At 37.0% G+C, this 15,109-nt stretch overlaps 1 protein-coding gene across 4 annotated transcripts in view; it reads right to left on the bottom strand.

Annotated features, from left to right (window-relative positions):
- Positions 1-15,109, bottom strand: part of BMPR1A (bone morphogenetic protein receptor type 1A) — an 85,658-nt gene that overhangs the window by 13,188 nt on the left and 57,361 nt on the right. For all 4 annotated transcript variants that reach the window (XM_052798850.1, XM_052798852.1, XM_052798851.1 and 1 more), the window contains 3 exons: positions 13,420-13,626; positions 2,534-2,696; positions 509-611 (listed from right to left, as the gene is read on the bottom strand). In XM_052798850.1, the coding sequence (XP_052654810.1) occupies positions 509-611; positions 2,534-2,696; positions 13,420-13,486 (333 nt within the window). In that variant the 5' untranslated portion in view covers positions 13,487-13,626. The remainder of the gene's footprint in view (positions 1-508; positions 612-2,533; positions 2,697-13,419; positions 13,627-15,109) is intronic.

The raw sequence follows: 15,109 nt of genomic DNA, 5'->3' as shown, positions 1-15,109 counted from the left end.
CTGTATACATGTTTGTGAAATTTTAAGGGAGCTCTTGTGTAATCTGTGAAAACAACTCCTTATGATTATGCTCTTTCTGTCAAATGAACTGAAGAAAGCAAGAAATTCCAAATTAAAACAATACAGAAATTCTGCATTAAAACATAAACTACTATAGTCAACATAATTGATCTGAAAGTTGTCTCTTCAACCGAGGAAACGGCTGACAGAAGTAAAAGGTTGGTGTCCTCTGTTCATTTTTTCAGTGGCTTACAGATACCTGCAGAGAACTCCAACAAGCTAGGATGCTATTCCAATCTTTGCTCTAACACCATTAAGCGTTCTTTTTGTGTCCTTTCTACCACTACTCACTCACAACTGTTCAGTCCCAGTCTCCTCAGTGGTAAATGGCAACAAGCAAAATTCTGCGATTGCAGTTGTAAACTACAGAGATTTAAATGGCTTATGCAGTTTCCCTACATAATCTCCATGGACATCTTAAATTTTAATAATCTCTCTTTTTTTTTACCTTGCACTGGAAGTCTGAACCTTCATACTTCATGCAGCCAGAAGCAAGCGTGGGTTCTCCATGTTCATCTTCCTCAATGATAGCAAAGCAATGCCCGTTAGTTCTGGAATAAACATATCCCTTATGCTTTACCAGCATGTTTGTCATTTAATATATGCAGCATTAGTTGACCACAAACCCATTAAGAATATTAGAATGGCAATATCTACAAAAATTCTTCTTTAACACAGTGGTTACCATACAGTTTGAGAACAAAAGACACCCTCCCCCTCCCCCAGCATTTTCGAATAGAACACTATAGGGATGTCTTCTCCAGAATAGTCTGTTTTCTACTTCCTCACCCCACTTCAAGATTGCTCGTATCCAACCATACATGTGCAGTTGTTCAGAAACAACTGAGGGGGTAGAAAAGCAGAGATCTAACTAAAAATGCTTACTGACCACTATTTTATAGGTTAAAAAAAAAAAAAAAAAATCACTCCTGTCTGTTCTTGAAACTGCAATGATAAACTCTCAAAGAGAAGTCCCAGTACGTGAAAGGTAGCTATTTCAAGGTCAAAAGCTCAGCTACACTTTTCCCATGCAAGTTCTCCCAAATATTCAGCCTTTAGGGCAAAACAAGCAAACAAACCCCCAAACCCACTTTCTGAAGTTGACAGTAACAAATCAATTACATTCTTTCAAAAAAATGGCACTTCAATTCCCCCTTATCTCTTTGTATGAACGATGTGATTTCTCTACTACAAGAAAATGTCAACAATATTTGTAAGGAATCCCGAACCAATTCACAATGGTAGGTCTGTGCTTTCAATACCTGTAAAATTAAGATTTTATTAAGTAAATCAAAATTTATTCATTCCCTCAACTCAGATACTAAGGAAAACAAATCCAGAAATATTTTTGTTTGCCAAAAATTTTTTTTTTAAATGAATGTAAAGAAATGCAGATTTGGGAAGCATAATGCCATAAAATACCCTGCACATGAACACTGCATAAGCGTTATTAACTCTCTAACAGCTTTATTGTCAGAATAATGATCTATACAGCCATCAGTTCAGAGGCAAAAAATTAATAAGGCCTATACTGACTGCAGACACTAGAGGGCGATGAAAAGCAAAAAATAAATACCAAAGGCCTTGAAAGACAAAATACTGGATCGTAACTCAACATGTTCTAGGTGCAAAACTGTTTCTAAAATACTACCTGTGTTTACATTTAAAAACATAGTAGTGTTTATTCCACCTCCTTGGGTTCCATAAAAACTGCTTTATCTGCCAAGTGACAGCTTTAGAGAGGCTTAACATTATGCGCTGAAGTGAAGACTCAAATTACAGTAGCAAGTAATATGTTTTCTATTATGTATCTTTATATTAGGTCTTAAGGAAGAGAACAGAAGGGCCTTAAACATGGAACTGCAAATGAAGAGGAAAAAAAGGAAAAACAAGGACATTTCAGGACATGAAAAAAATATCTTGAGCAAGGACATAATCGGTGCATGAGTTTGTTAGGATTCTTGCGCCTATCAAAGTTAAAACCACCCTCCTGTCCCTGTATGTTCAGAGGCTTTTCTTTTTTTCCCCTGCCTTTCCCTCATACTCTACAACTAATGAACATGTAACAAGAAGAATTTTCAGTAAATGGCTATGTTGCTCACATTACCTTTTGACTACCAGGTGGAGAAATATTAGACTAAGGAAGCAGGTGGTCATATCAGAAGGTTTTGATTTGGGTCATTTAAAAATACTCGCCCAGTTATAAAATGCTACAGGTTACTTAAAACCTCAGTCCTTCAAAGCAGTTGCTGAGGGCAAAATGACCAGTTGTAAATGGTTCTAAGGCATGGTGAAAGCAGTACTGTTTATGTACAGATGACTGTGGGTTTTAGTGCTCAGCTCTCCACAGAACCAGTGAGTTTCTAATCAATTTATGGTCAAATCACTGACAGAACCTCAGTCAGCACTCTAGAGATAGTTTGCTCTCTCACAAGCAAAAATGAGCCTCTTCTATCCTGTATGCAATACTTACATGCATGTGTTATTAATAGCATCATCTGGACAATGTCCTGAGCAGTAGCACTTAAGAAAAGGTAAGGTGTCCTCTGGAGCGAGTGTTACTCCATTTGCTTGTTTCTTTTGGTCAGGATTTGTCTTCATTCCTGTGCCATGAAGCATGCTGTCTAGATTTTGACCTGCACATTTAAAAAAAAAAAACAAAGAAAATACTTTTAGAATAATTATATTAACAAATAATTGAACTATACAAGACATAAGAACTTCCTCTCCCAAGATTATGGAAGAAACTCGAGTTAATCCTTTTATTCTAGAAACACCTAGCTCAAATATCTTCTATCTTCACAGCAGATCTTCTAACCATAATTGATATAAACAGAAAGATGATATTTTCCCTTTTTGAGGTGGGGCAGAAAAGTAATGACGTAACTGGTAAGAATTTTCTGAAGAAAGCCTCTCTCATTCACGTGTTTAGAAAACCAAGATGCTGACCGCTTGATAACCACAACAGTATAATTTTATGCATGACTGAATGTACTTAATATGCAATTTTCTAATTTTCTGAAGTAATTTTTTATGGATTCACAGTCTCATAGAAGAGCAGTAATAACTCCAAAATCTCTTGGGTTTTTTGATCTCTGTATGCATTAGTACTTCAAAACAGCTAAAGTAAATCTTGTTTGCAAATTAAATTTCAGTAAATGACATGAACATCCAAACAAACGAACTTTCACAGAATAAAAATAGGGCTAAAGTAGCCCTCAATTTCTCAACAGTAGGAGAGTTGAGCATCATTTGTTCTAGTTCACATTATTAAAGTGTTTTTGTGAACGTAGGCATTCAGAAGAAAAATTCCATCTGTTTTCTTCTTAGCAAAGAACATCCAGAAAAAAACATTTAGGAACATTACCTGCCTCATTTGGAATATGCTTTGTGACTACTACATGAGATGAGAACACCTTCACCCATCTCCTCCAGCTTTATCACGCGCAATTTTACCAACAGAAAATCTCTTTCTGTCCATCACCTAACAGTATTCTTGGCTCTAAGTCCTTAAGGTGTGAACCAAATAAAGCTAGAAGAGTTGTGAACAGACTACCACCTGCACTGACACAATTTACAGCAAGTCTCTGCAAGAGGCTCAGTGTGCAAGGTAAGAGAACAGCCAGTTAGGGCCGATAGAAGCTTTTACAAATTCAGTTATAATTAAAAAAGTGGAGGTACCTCAGTACCTCTCAAAAAGATTTTAGTCACAATAAAAATTTCAATTTATCTAAGAATAAAGAAAAATATTTTGACCAGAAAACTCACAGTCTCTTTTAACAATTCTTGTGGGTTCCTGTCAAACCCACTGAACACTAGGCTGTAATGAGAACATCACTCATGTTGTACCTTGCTTGAAAGATGTGCAGAAAAAACTAGATTAAAACCCTGCGCAGATACCACCCTCTGTATCACTCTATTGTTACATCCACTATATCATTCAGCCAAATATACGATTAAGTATTTGTGAAATTTGATGTTATTGTTCTGAAAAAAGCAGATTTGCAGATTTCTTTTTCTGATTAATGCAGCACACCCAGTACATTGTCCTGATTCAGCAATTTCCCTGAAAGTAGTGAAACTGTGCCTTCTTCAGATACAACTAAGAGTATACCCTAAGAAAGCACTATTTCCCTAAACCCTCAAATCATTAGCCATGTTTTATTTGAAATGTAGTTTTCAAACAGTACTTCAGTAATGCCTGAGTTAAATATTCCCGATACGTTCAGACTGCTAACAAGAGAGAAGGTCCAGTGCTAGAATAACGCAGAGTTTACCTGTGCAATAGGCATTTCTGATTTAACCAGAAGGAATTTTGCATGTATGAAATAGCAGCTCCTCCATCTGTCCTCTCTCTCTTTCTACAGATTTCTTCCCAGCATAAACTGAAAGCTCATTTTAATACTGCGCTACAGATGTTACACAACATTGTGTATGCATATTTAAGAGATCCTTACCTGCTCAGAGAACAAGTAATTCTACTTAATATTTAAAGGAAAAGCCACTGCATATGTACAAATATTGTCTTTCCTTCTAATTTTGTTGAACTACTAAGGTATCTTTCCTAATTAATGTTACAAAAAACCCCTTTATCTTCAGGGACATTCCAAAGTCTGAATACTTTATGATCTATGTCTCTCAGTCACTCATCCATCTTCCTACCCTGAGCACTGAATGCAGCATTTTTTCAATTCATTAGAAGAGAGATCAAGGAACGCTTAAGCATGGCTTCTCCTAGCTGAGAAGAGAAAGAACAAAATTTTTATGCAGGTCTGGGATCTTTTAAAGCAGTATTGTTCTTTGTAAACTAACACTGAAGCATGACTACATGTATACCAACCTTTTATACTAAAACTGAGATGAAATACATTTTTCCTCTTTATTATGATGGATTGTATAACAAGATTTATGAAGAACACATACCAAATAAAATCCAAAATAGATAACCATTTTCAAAGAACCAGCATCTTTGTCTTTTGTACAGTTTATACAGGCAAAGATTTTTATTCAAAGCAAAAACCAACTACAATTTCATTATCTTTGTAATGTGAAACAATACTCCACGGTAGCCTGTTTTCATCTTACAGATAATATCTGAATTGCACAAGGAATGGAAAAAAAAAAAAAAAAAATCACTTCACTCTTGCATTTTTACTTTCTAAGACCATAAGGACAACTCTTATTAAACAGGACTTTAATTGAGTATCCAGGGAAGGAAGAGAAAGGAAAATATTGAAAATGCTTGGTATCACTTCAGAAGAAAGTTTTTAATAGGCCCTGTCTAGATATAAGCCCTAACTGTATCCTTTACTGCAGTACTACAATTCATCCTCAGCGTTTCAAGACTAGTGTCTATCTTAAAGATGTTAGGTATGGGGAAGGGAGTTGAATGTGGAAGATGACTTGGCTTCCATTCACCTGAGATGTTAAGAGGGCAGATCAAGATCCGAATGCGGTCACAGGATGTTTCATTGCTGTTTTGCCTGATTAATAGACACAAAAGTGAATGAAGGATATGCCTAAACAACATCTTGCTTCAGAAACCACCTGACCTTCTTGGCTCTCACTATCCCCCACCCTCAGAGCTCCACCTCTCAAACATTCACACTGCTTTATCTTCCTTCTGGGAGCTGGACAGAGAAAGGAGGATTGTGTTTTAGGGATCTTGTGACACTACAACTACTTGACGATGTAATTAATGGCATCTTTTCCATGACACATGCAGCTGTCAGCTCTGCGGTGCAGCTAAGAAATGCACATACACAAATCTTACATAACCTTCAAAGGTGTAAGTGCTATGCATTAATACACAGCTTCAAAAGAAAATAAGTTTGCACTGAAATACAGTACCCAGAGATTTCAGGTACGGCAAAGCTTCTTTCTCCAGTATTTCCTACCCTCTACCTGTAAACTGCACAGGGCTGGTGGGGCAAAATAATACACATTAGCTGGAAATAAACTGTCACACACTGGAGGACTTGTTAAAAATCCTGGACCAGTTCCAGCCTTTTTGTCCAGCCTTAAGAATGATAGTATCATACACCTTTAAACATACAGACTGCTCTATAAATGTGTATTTTACTACATTGAAAAAACTTACAACTTTCAATGAAATATCAGAGTGATGGTGAGCTGGAACATTCTCCTCACATAACCACAGCATAAGACAATAAAGCGAAACAAGCTGATGGGACTTCAAGTCCCCAGTTCGTCATTTGCTCCGCCCCACCACAACATTGTCTCATACATACTGCATTAATTTTAAACTTCTAGAAGTGTGAACAACTGCTACAGATAAGATGACATTTAAATGGCTTTCTGTTTAAAATTAAACTTTTAATAAAAAAGAACAACGCCTGCCAATGTATCATATCCAGCCCTTGATCAAAACTATATTCAAAGAACTACTTCTTGCAATCATAGAAAATAAGTTAGACTATAAAATGTACTTTAAAGCAGCACAGTATATTAAAAATCCCACTAGGTTAGAAATATAACTCTACTTGAAAGCATGGCTTCAAATACTAATATTAATATGGATAATCTTTAAAAGGTACTGTGCATGACAGTGAAGTGTTATTAACCACTAAAAACTGAGCTAACTTGGTTGCAACTTAATGCCAGGATACATATATAATTCCATTAAGTCTTCTGATCTAAGAAAAGATTAGTGTAACCCATAAAAAACCAGCCCTATTAAGAAATGCAGAGACAGAGAGCAGTAAGTGAAAGAAGACAAATACAAAAGCCAAATTATGCCTATAATTTCTTACTTAACAGTATCCCCTCTACCTCCACAAATAAAGTTCCAATGCTAGAACTAGTAGCCTACAGCATTCAAGTTGTTCAATAGCTTCCTGAATTCATAGTATAGATGTTTCACATAAAAACATTTTTATTCAAGAGTACGTTATCCTTAAAAGGGATTTATCCTAGCAGAACTACAGTACTATCAGCAATTCTTTGAAGCTGTTCTGATCCAAGCTTGTAAACCCCAATGAATTCAATATTTAAATAAAAAGAACCTTTGTCAGAAGATGGCCTTCACCTGCCTTCCTGCTGGTGCTAAAGCTGTTCGCTGGGGCTAGTTGAAGCTCAGGGCTTGCCCACACTGAGCTCTTTTCATAAAAAGATGAAAGTTGTACCAAAGCTCTTTATGTTAGACATGCCTTCCTTATGAAAAAGGCATACCTTGACATTTTTATGTGGTAGTTTTAAATTACTTTTTCTTGCTTTAGGATGCAGATACTGCAAAATCATCCACTCCAACTAGGACATTCACCTTTTTGCCTATCACAAGCTTTCTTAATGATTTAACATGTACTGCTATGTGAATTAAACAATTGATACTGCTTGAGTAAAATACTACTACTTTTTCTTCAAACACAATTTAAAAAATCAGAAATAAACATTTTTATTATGAGTGCAAAGAAAATATCTTAAATGGTTCTATGAGCTCTGTCTGGCACTTTAACCATAATTCTCCCTATAGTGCTTTTTTATATATCAAGGCTGTGATCTCCAAAGACCAGGCATGTTAGAGGTAGCTCCATCTAGCAGAACTGGTTACTAAATATCACAGCACATTCCCAGACTACTTGCTTAAAATCTCTACCACCCTCCAGCTCTCCCAGGAACTACACCAGTGTTCAACACAGCCAGGCAATCCCAGCCCCCCTACCTTCCCAACCACCAGTCCCCAGCTTCTGCTTCCACCTCCCTTCCCCAAAAAAGTCACTCTGAAGAAGACTACTCTCTGTTCTTATGTATTCCAATACAAAAGCCACAGACAAGAAAATTTTATGAGTATTTTACTTTAAAAAACAAAACAAAACAAACCTACACTGAATTCTAATTTAAATTTAACAGACTTTTAAAGACTAAAGTTACTTAAAACTAAATGTGAAATCATAGTAAAGAAATATATAACCTTTTAATAATCCATTAAAATAACTTTAATCAGACAAATGTTTAACAATATGTGTTTGCTGCCCACGTTTTAAAGACAGATACAGCCATTAATTGGGGAAATCACTGGTAAACAGAACTACACTATCCTCAAGCAATGAATCAGCTTCTGACAACTCTAAATCCCTTCTGCAGATTTTAGAATGTTTTCTTTATTTCAGATTAGTTTTTATGTTTAAATTCAGTAACTATTTCACCTGGAATTCAGAAAGTGCATAGAAGTAAAAAAAACCAACCTAATATCCTTTTCTACATCAAATCTTTGAATAGAAGTATGACAGTGAAATCAAATCTCAACGGATTTTTTTCAGTTCACTAACGGACAATGCCAACTTTAATAAATCTATTTTAATATTAACACTAATTATTTTTAAATTTAACTTTTAATAAACCTTTCTTCATACATATTGAATGCTATTAATACATTTTTAGTCAACTAATTTACAAGGATTAAAATACTGGTCTTCTGCAGTGTCTCTGAAGAACACATAAGGGTGTGATGAACCACATATCTAACATTACAGCATATAGTAAACTGACAGTAACAGAGTACAAAATTTAGGAGAACGTCTTTAAGTACACATTAAGTTCTTCAACTACTCTGTTATATATATTGATTAGTTATGGTCATCAATGCATTATAAAAAAAAAAAAAGAACTCAGAAGTAAAACTGCTTCTCTGAACTAAAAACCTGCACTAGTGTGAAGACAAAAGCACATTTACCACAGTCCTCAACTGCAACGGAAGCTGATAACCTCTTGCCTTAGATGAGCATAAGTAGGCGGGTGAAGATGCAGAGCAAGTCACAAGTCTAAAGATATTGCAAAGACCTTCCACAGTGAGAAAGGAAATATAAAATGTTTTTCCTGAAAAGGTTGCTATTAAATCTAGCCATCTGCTACCCAGGCTTATTTTCAATCATTTCTCAGTGTGAATGAAAAAGTCCCATAAACTATAAAGAAGATACAATCCAAAGGGTAACCACTGTGTCCCCCCGCTCTGTAGTACTGACCTGAGAAACAGCAGCTGTTCACCAATAGTGTCATAGAATTGCCTGTTTTCTGCTGTTGTTGTAAGGATATTTTCACATTAATCAACACATGCAGCCACTTGTTTTTTAAAGTTACCTATTAAGGAATCTGGTGTGTATACATACATGCACGTATACAGACATACTTGCTTTTACTATTCTCTCAGGTCTTGGTAAGCCCAGAAATTCCTACCATTTTGAAGAAGCCTCCAAAACAACTGAGGGAACAAACCATTAAGCTGGGTGTCAGTCACTGAAAGTACACACACTGGGTTATTTCTACTTTCTCTGCTTTTCCCTCCTCTTTCTGTAAATCACATTAATTCTCTTCAATTCTTCATAATGTGTCTTCTCCACCTCTACTGGCTCCTTTATGATGCATTTTTGTAATACCCTGCATATATTTTCCTTGTTGAAACTATTTTTTCCACTTCCAATTTCCACTTTTTAGACTTTTCACTTTAGATTTCCTCTTTCCTATAAAAATTTCAAATACTTGATGACTATCAACTTTATTCTTTCCTCATCCCCAAGCACAACTCCTCCATGAATCTAGGAACAAGCAGAAAGACTTTAATGTTTTTCTACTCACCACCCCTAGAAACCAAGCATATTTTATATGTTTGAAGACAAGCCCTTAGGCAACTTGCATCAAAGAACCAACAACATTTCAGTAAGCTCAACTTTCCCATGGCTTTCAGAACTTGCTCAGTATTGATTTGAAAGTCAGAAATATTCCTAAGACAAGGCAATTTCTTCTTTAGAGACTGAAAAAAATTTTTTTACAATCTTTAAACTTAATTTAGCTATATTATTTATTAGAAGTTATTTATTGAAACATTATTAATAAATGTGATCATGGAAGGAGTTAATGTAATTTAATTTTAAGCCACTATAAGACCTGTATATTTGTATTATTATTTCTATTTGTACCTAGAGAAAAAAAAATTGTTCCTTCAGTTGCTATTGCCTTTGAGTAAAATGCTGAAAATTGCTGACAAATGCAAAGAGGTAACCATGACTTCAGTAAAAAGAACAAAGCATATCACTCCCAACCTCTTCGAGGGAAGAAGCTGGTATCTTCTGCAAGAAGCAGCAAAGCTGCTTGAATTCTAGTAGAACAAGCCCCACTGCAAAATACTGTGTCTGAGAGTATTTGAGAGTAGATGAGACCTCTAGAAGTCACCTGGTACCACCACCTGGTCAAAGCAGGACCAACTTCTAAGTGAGACTAGGTTGTTCAGAGTCATTCTAGTAAAGTTTCAATTATCTCTAAGGATGGATATTGCACAACCTCTCCAGGCAGCCTCTTCTAATGCTTAACCACATTCACAGTGAAAATTTCTTTCCTAATTTCTCACCAAAATTTCCTTTATTGTGATTTGTGCCTGTTACCAATCTAATCACCTTACAGCTATCTGTAAATATTTGTAAATCTGTACTATAAACTTCAACTATACCCAAACTAGGCTATTTCTGTCTAAATAGTTGAGCTATTTCTTGCCAATTAAAAACTGCATGTCCACAACAGGAAGAGGGACTGGTCTTGATAATTTCCCTCTCAAAACTAATGCAACAAAGATGGAATAATCCTGGATTTGTTTGTTTTGTTGCTTTCAACCTTGGAATCTTTGCTGCAATGACAAAGCTTCAAACTAAGACCCATGCTCTTCCCCACTCCTGAAGTACGTGTGTGCATGCATACACAGACACAGAATGAATCAAGCCAATCATCAGCACTTAAAGCACATACCTAAAAGTTACGAGACACTATTCTGAGCCCCTGCAGGCTAAAAAGATGAAAGCGCTCAAATAACTTGGCAATTATACAGGAACACTTGTCCAGTTTTAGAAGAAAAGTTTACAATTCTGTAGGCTGTACTCAACGATACAGAAGCCTTCAGTGTGCTCGTGGTAGCCTCCCGGACTGAACCCCACAGGAAACTCAAGAGAAAGAATGGCAGTTTTAAATAAAGTGCAATTCTGCACAGATCCAGAGAGAGGAGTTCTGTTCCATAAAAGCTTAGCTGTGAACGTGTGTGTGGGATGGTACTTGAAAGAGCTTAAAGATGATCCTCCTTGCACTGAGGCACTGTTCATTTAATTCGGGTCTTGGTATAGTTGACAGCTCCTCCCTGGTCAATTCCAGGTAAGTATCTTCAGCGTCATTTGTATATACTGCTTAATAAAGGTTTGGATTATGTTTAAGGGTACAGCCTTGTGCTCTGCCTAAGTGCTTCCCCCCACCCAGGTTAGAAGCTGCAGCAGTTCCCAAACACACCTTGGCACTTGGTTACAAGAGGATAAATACCAACACACGGGGAGAGGCAGGATCAAGTGGCTTGGAAGGGGCAGGCCCATTACACATTTGATGCAAATCTGCTCTTAAAATCAGTTGTCAAGCTATGTATCAAGCATAGTCCTGATAGACACAGCTCTGCTAAATCCTTTAATCTCATATTGCAGGTCCACAGCAGAAAAAGAACAAAGATTGTCATTTGGGTACTTACCAGGCTTCCTCCTCTGCCCATTTTAATGGATTCATTTAACTGTTACTCTTGAAAGTAAATATCTCAAAGAATATCTCAAAATAAAATCAAGCACTAAGCAGTGATTGATGTAAGTGTGGAAAAAGAATATAAAACCTTTTATATTCAAGTATTAAAGTGGCAGTACCAAATTAGTCTTGTCTATTTCCCTCAAAACATATGGAAAGCTCTGTATATTTGACTCAGATATATGAGAGGTGCACAGCGTGGAGAACAAGAAATCTTACACAGAGACCAGCTATGGATGTACATGCTTTATGGACATGCAGAGCACCACTGTTCATGTCCCAAACATGAGAATGCAATACCACTAACAGCTCAGATATCATTCTGCTATTCTGACACTTCTCTGAACTACAAGCAATTACAGAATCAGATCTACCAGGTACAGTTGCTAATAAGGAGTAAGGAAATAATAATAAAATGGATTTTTCCACAAGCCAGTTATAATCTTTATACTTAAGCATCAATTCCTGATAGAGCATGAGATATTGACATTGGCTGGTTCCCAATACTTCGGTTCCCAATACTTTTCTTTTTAATTCAACCCAATTTGACAGAGGAGTTGAAGTTCTAATGACAACTGGGTTTCCAGAAGTTTTTCATAACTGGTGGCTGGAAAGACAACAGATGCACAAACAAGTATCTTCACTAAACTGAAAACCAGGCTACTGTGAACATCCCATAGCCTCACCTTGGCCCATCAAGTAGGCGTAACAAGTTTATTTAGATTAGTTACACCACACTATCTCTTGGCTGCTGGGAGCACCAGAAGGCACGGCGTACTGCACACAGCAATTTCTTCAGTGTGTCAAGTTTAAAGGGATCAAAGATGCACACATACAGGAAACTGAAATTCAGAAAGTCAAACCTTAAATTCTGCTGCTCATATAACTTGCGTCACAGTGTACTTTGCACTTCAGGTATTGTCTCCACTTAAGTATTTGCTAAAATAGACCTAATCTATAATGTATACTACAACAATACATGATGTCGTGGTTTAACCCCAGCCAGCAACTAAGCACCATGCAGTCGCTCGCTTGCTTCCCCCTGACCCTCAGTGGGATGGAGGAGAGAATCAAGGGGGAAAAAAAAAAAAAAAAAAAAAAAAAAAAAAAGGTAAAACACATGGGTTGAGATAAGAACAGTTTGAAAGAACAGAAAGGGAAGAAAATAATAATGATAATAATGACAACAATAAAAGAATTGGAATATACAAAACAAGTGATGCACAATGCAATTGCTTACCACTTCACTGACGGATGCCCAGTTAGTTCCCAAGCAGTGATCCCCACCCCCCACCCCACCCAACTCCCCCCAGTTTATATACTGGGTATGATGTCACATGGTATGGAATACCCCTTTGGCCAGTTTGGGTCAGCTGCCCTGGCTGTGTCCCCTCCCAACTTCTTGTGCCCCTCCAGCGCTCTTGCTGGCTGGGCATGAGAAGCTGAAAAATCCTTGACTTAGTCTAAACACTACTTCGCAACAACTGAAAACATCAGTGTGTTATCAACATTCTTCTCATACTGCATCCAAAACATAGCACTATACCAGCTACTAGAAAGAAAATTAACTCTACCCCAGCTGAAACCAGGACAAATGGCCACTATAATGTCCTCCTTTTTAGGGAAGTGGCTATATGGCATGTCAGGCAGATAAGCCACCTGCCTGCAAAATTAAAAAAAACAAAACAAAACAAAACAAAAAAGCCAAACCCCAAATGAAAAAACCCTACCCCAACCACTGGAATACACACAACCCAGTTACAGATGAAAAATATAAACTTATTTCAGTTAGTACATATTTACCTTGAACATGGAGAATGATAAGCAGATAGGCTCCAAGCAATCGCTCATAAACTCTCAATCGAGTCATTGTTCACTTCTAATCCTTCCCGTGCAAGGCGACTGGCCCTTCTGCTTGACAAATGTTAAGCTTAGTCTGTTTGGTAAAGCCTAATACAAGGTTTGGTGCTTGACTGCAAAGATGCTTTTGTAACTTTCCAACTTCGTTTCCTGAAAGATACAGTAAAACAAAGTGTTATGAAACTGCTTGCATTTCTGAAACAAGAGAAAACCATCAAGATTTTTCATCACACTGATCATAACCATGTGGCTGCAAAAAATAATTAAAAACGCGTATGTTTACTAAGATTAATAACTGAAAACATTAGCCATATTTACTATCCAACTGAATAGCAGGGTTCTTCTGAAATATACATTTTTGGTAACAACACACAGGAATTTTTTTGCATTCCTGTAAAAAATATTACATATGTTAACTCACTAGTCACAGCCATATATTTTAGACTCACACACAGCTATCATAGGTAGTATTCAACAGATTAACATGTAAAAGTAAATCTGTTTGAAAACCATTTTCTTTACAGAAATTAAAATCTATGCTTACTATTTTTCTTAAAAATGAAACTCAGTGGTGACTTCTTATAATATTGCAGGGAAAAAAGCAACACCATGTTGAGCCACCAGTTGAAAAATGCTTGCAGAAAAGCTTTATTGCAATAAAAACCCAGCCCCTCTGCTGGATGAAAGCTAAATTTGTATTAAAATAGTTTAGTTACCTAATTTACTTAGTGTTACTTTTGTCTTCTAGATAGTGCTACGTGTTTTAAAAAAAAAAAAAAAAGCACAATCTCATTTAACATTTGAATGAAGAAATTAATTTCTCACTTAGCATGAACTATATTCCAGTCCCTCTTCCTACAGACTGCTACGTTATATAGTGCTTTCTGGAGAAGAGAAAGTTAGCTCAGTTCACACCACCAATGAACATTTATTATTAATCTCTGTTAACTCCAATTCAAAATCCCGATATCCTTCTGGATTCACAGGTTTTGTGCAAATTAACCCCTCCTGAAAAATTATGCTACTATATACACATGCCATTTGCCCCAAAAATAAAATATAGGTCTACTCATCCAGTGGATAAACACATAGCTAAGACAGACAAATTGAATAAGAAGTTACTTTTTCAGACTGCAGTAGCTGTGGTCACATTCTGCTTAACGAACTTTCTGCAGTGATTCACAAGGGAAGCATAATTGGGCCTCAAAGGACTAAAAAGCAGCTCGAACACCTAAATAGTTAATCGCAACAAAAGCGATGTTGCACAAAGACGAACAGAGGGCTGATTTTGCCTTTCCTCGGCCTCTTGTTTCGGTGGGCTTGACCCCCCTGACCCCTGTCAGCCTGGCGCTGCTCATGAATGCCAAAACTGGCGTTCGCTCGGGGACGGGCTGCAATTACTGTTGGTGGCCGCTTCCACCATCAATAACTCAATCTGTCTGTCGGTGAGACCCAAGAACTTTTCATTTTAATTAGTGCTTCAGAGGCATTTAACATGGAGGCAAATTAGCAGCCAAGCCGGGAGGTGTCCGTCACTTCCAATTTCGGCGGGGCTGGGGCAGGCCGCCCCGACCCCTGGCCTACTTTTCACACGTCTCTGACTTCTCCCTAACGAAGCGACAAAGTGCCTCCG

The sequence above is a fragment of the Harpia harpyja genome, chromosome 10 (genome assembly GCF_026419915.1).
Source record: "Harpia harpyja isolate bHarHar1 chromosome 10, bHarHar1 primary haplotype, whole genome shotgun sequence".
NCBI classification, from domain to species: domain Eukaryota; kingdom Metazoa; phylum Chordata; class Aves; order Accipitriformes; family Accipitridae; genus Harpia; species Harpia harpyja.
The sequence above is the reverse complement of the archived record's forward strand: the minus strand, read 5'-3'. Positions and strand labels throughout refer to the sequence as shown.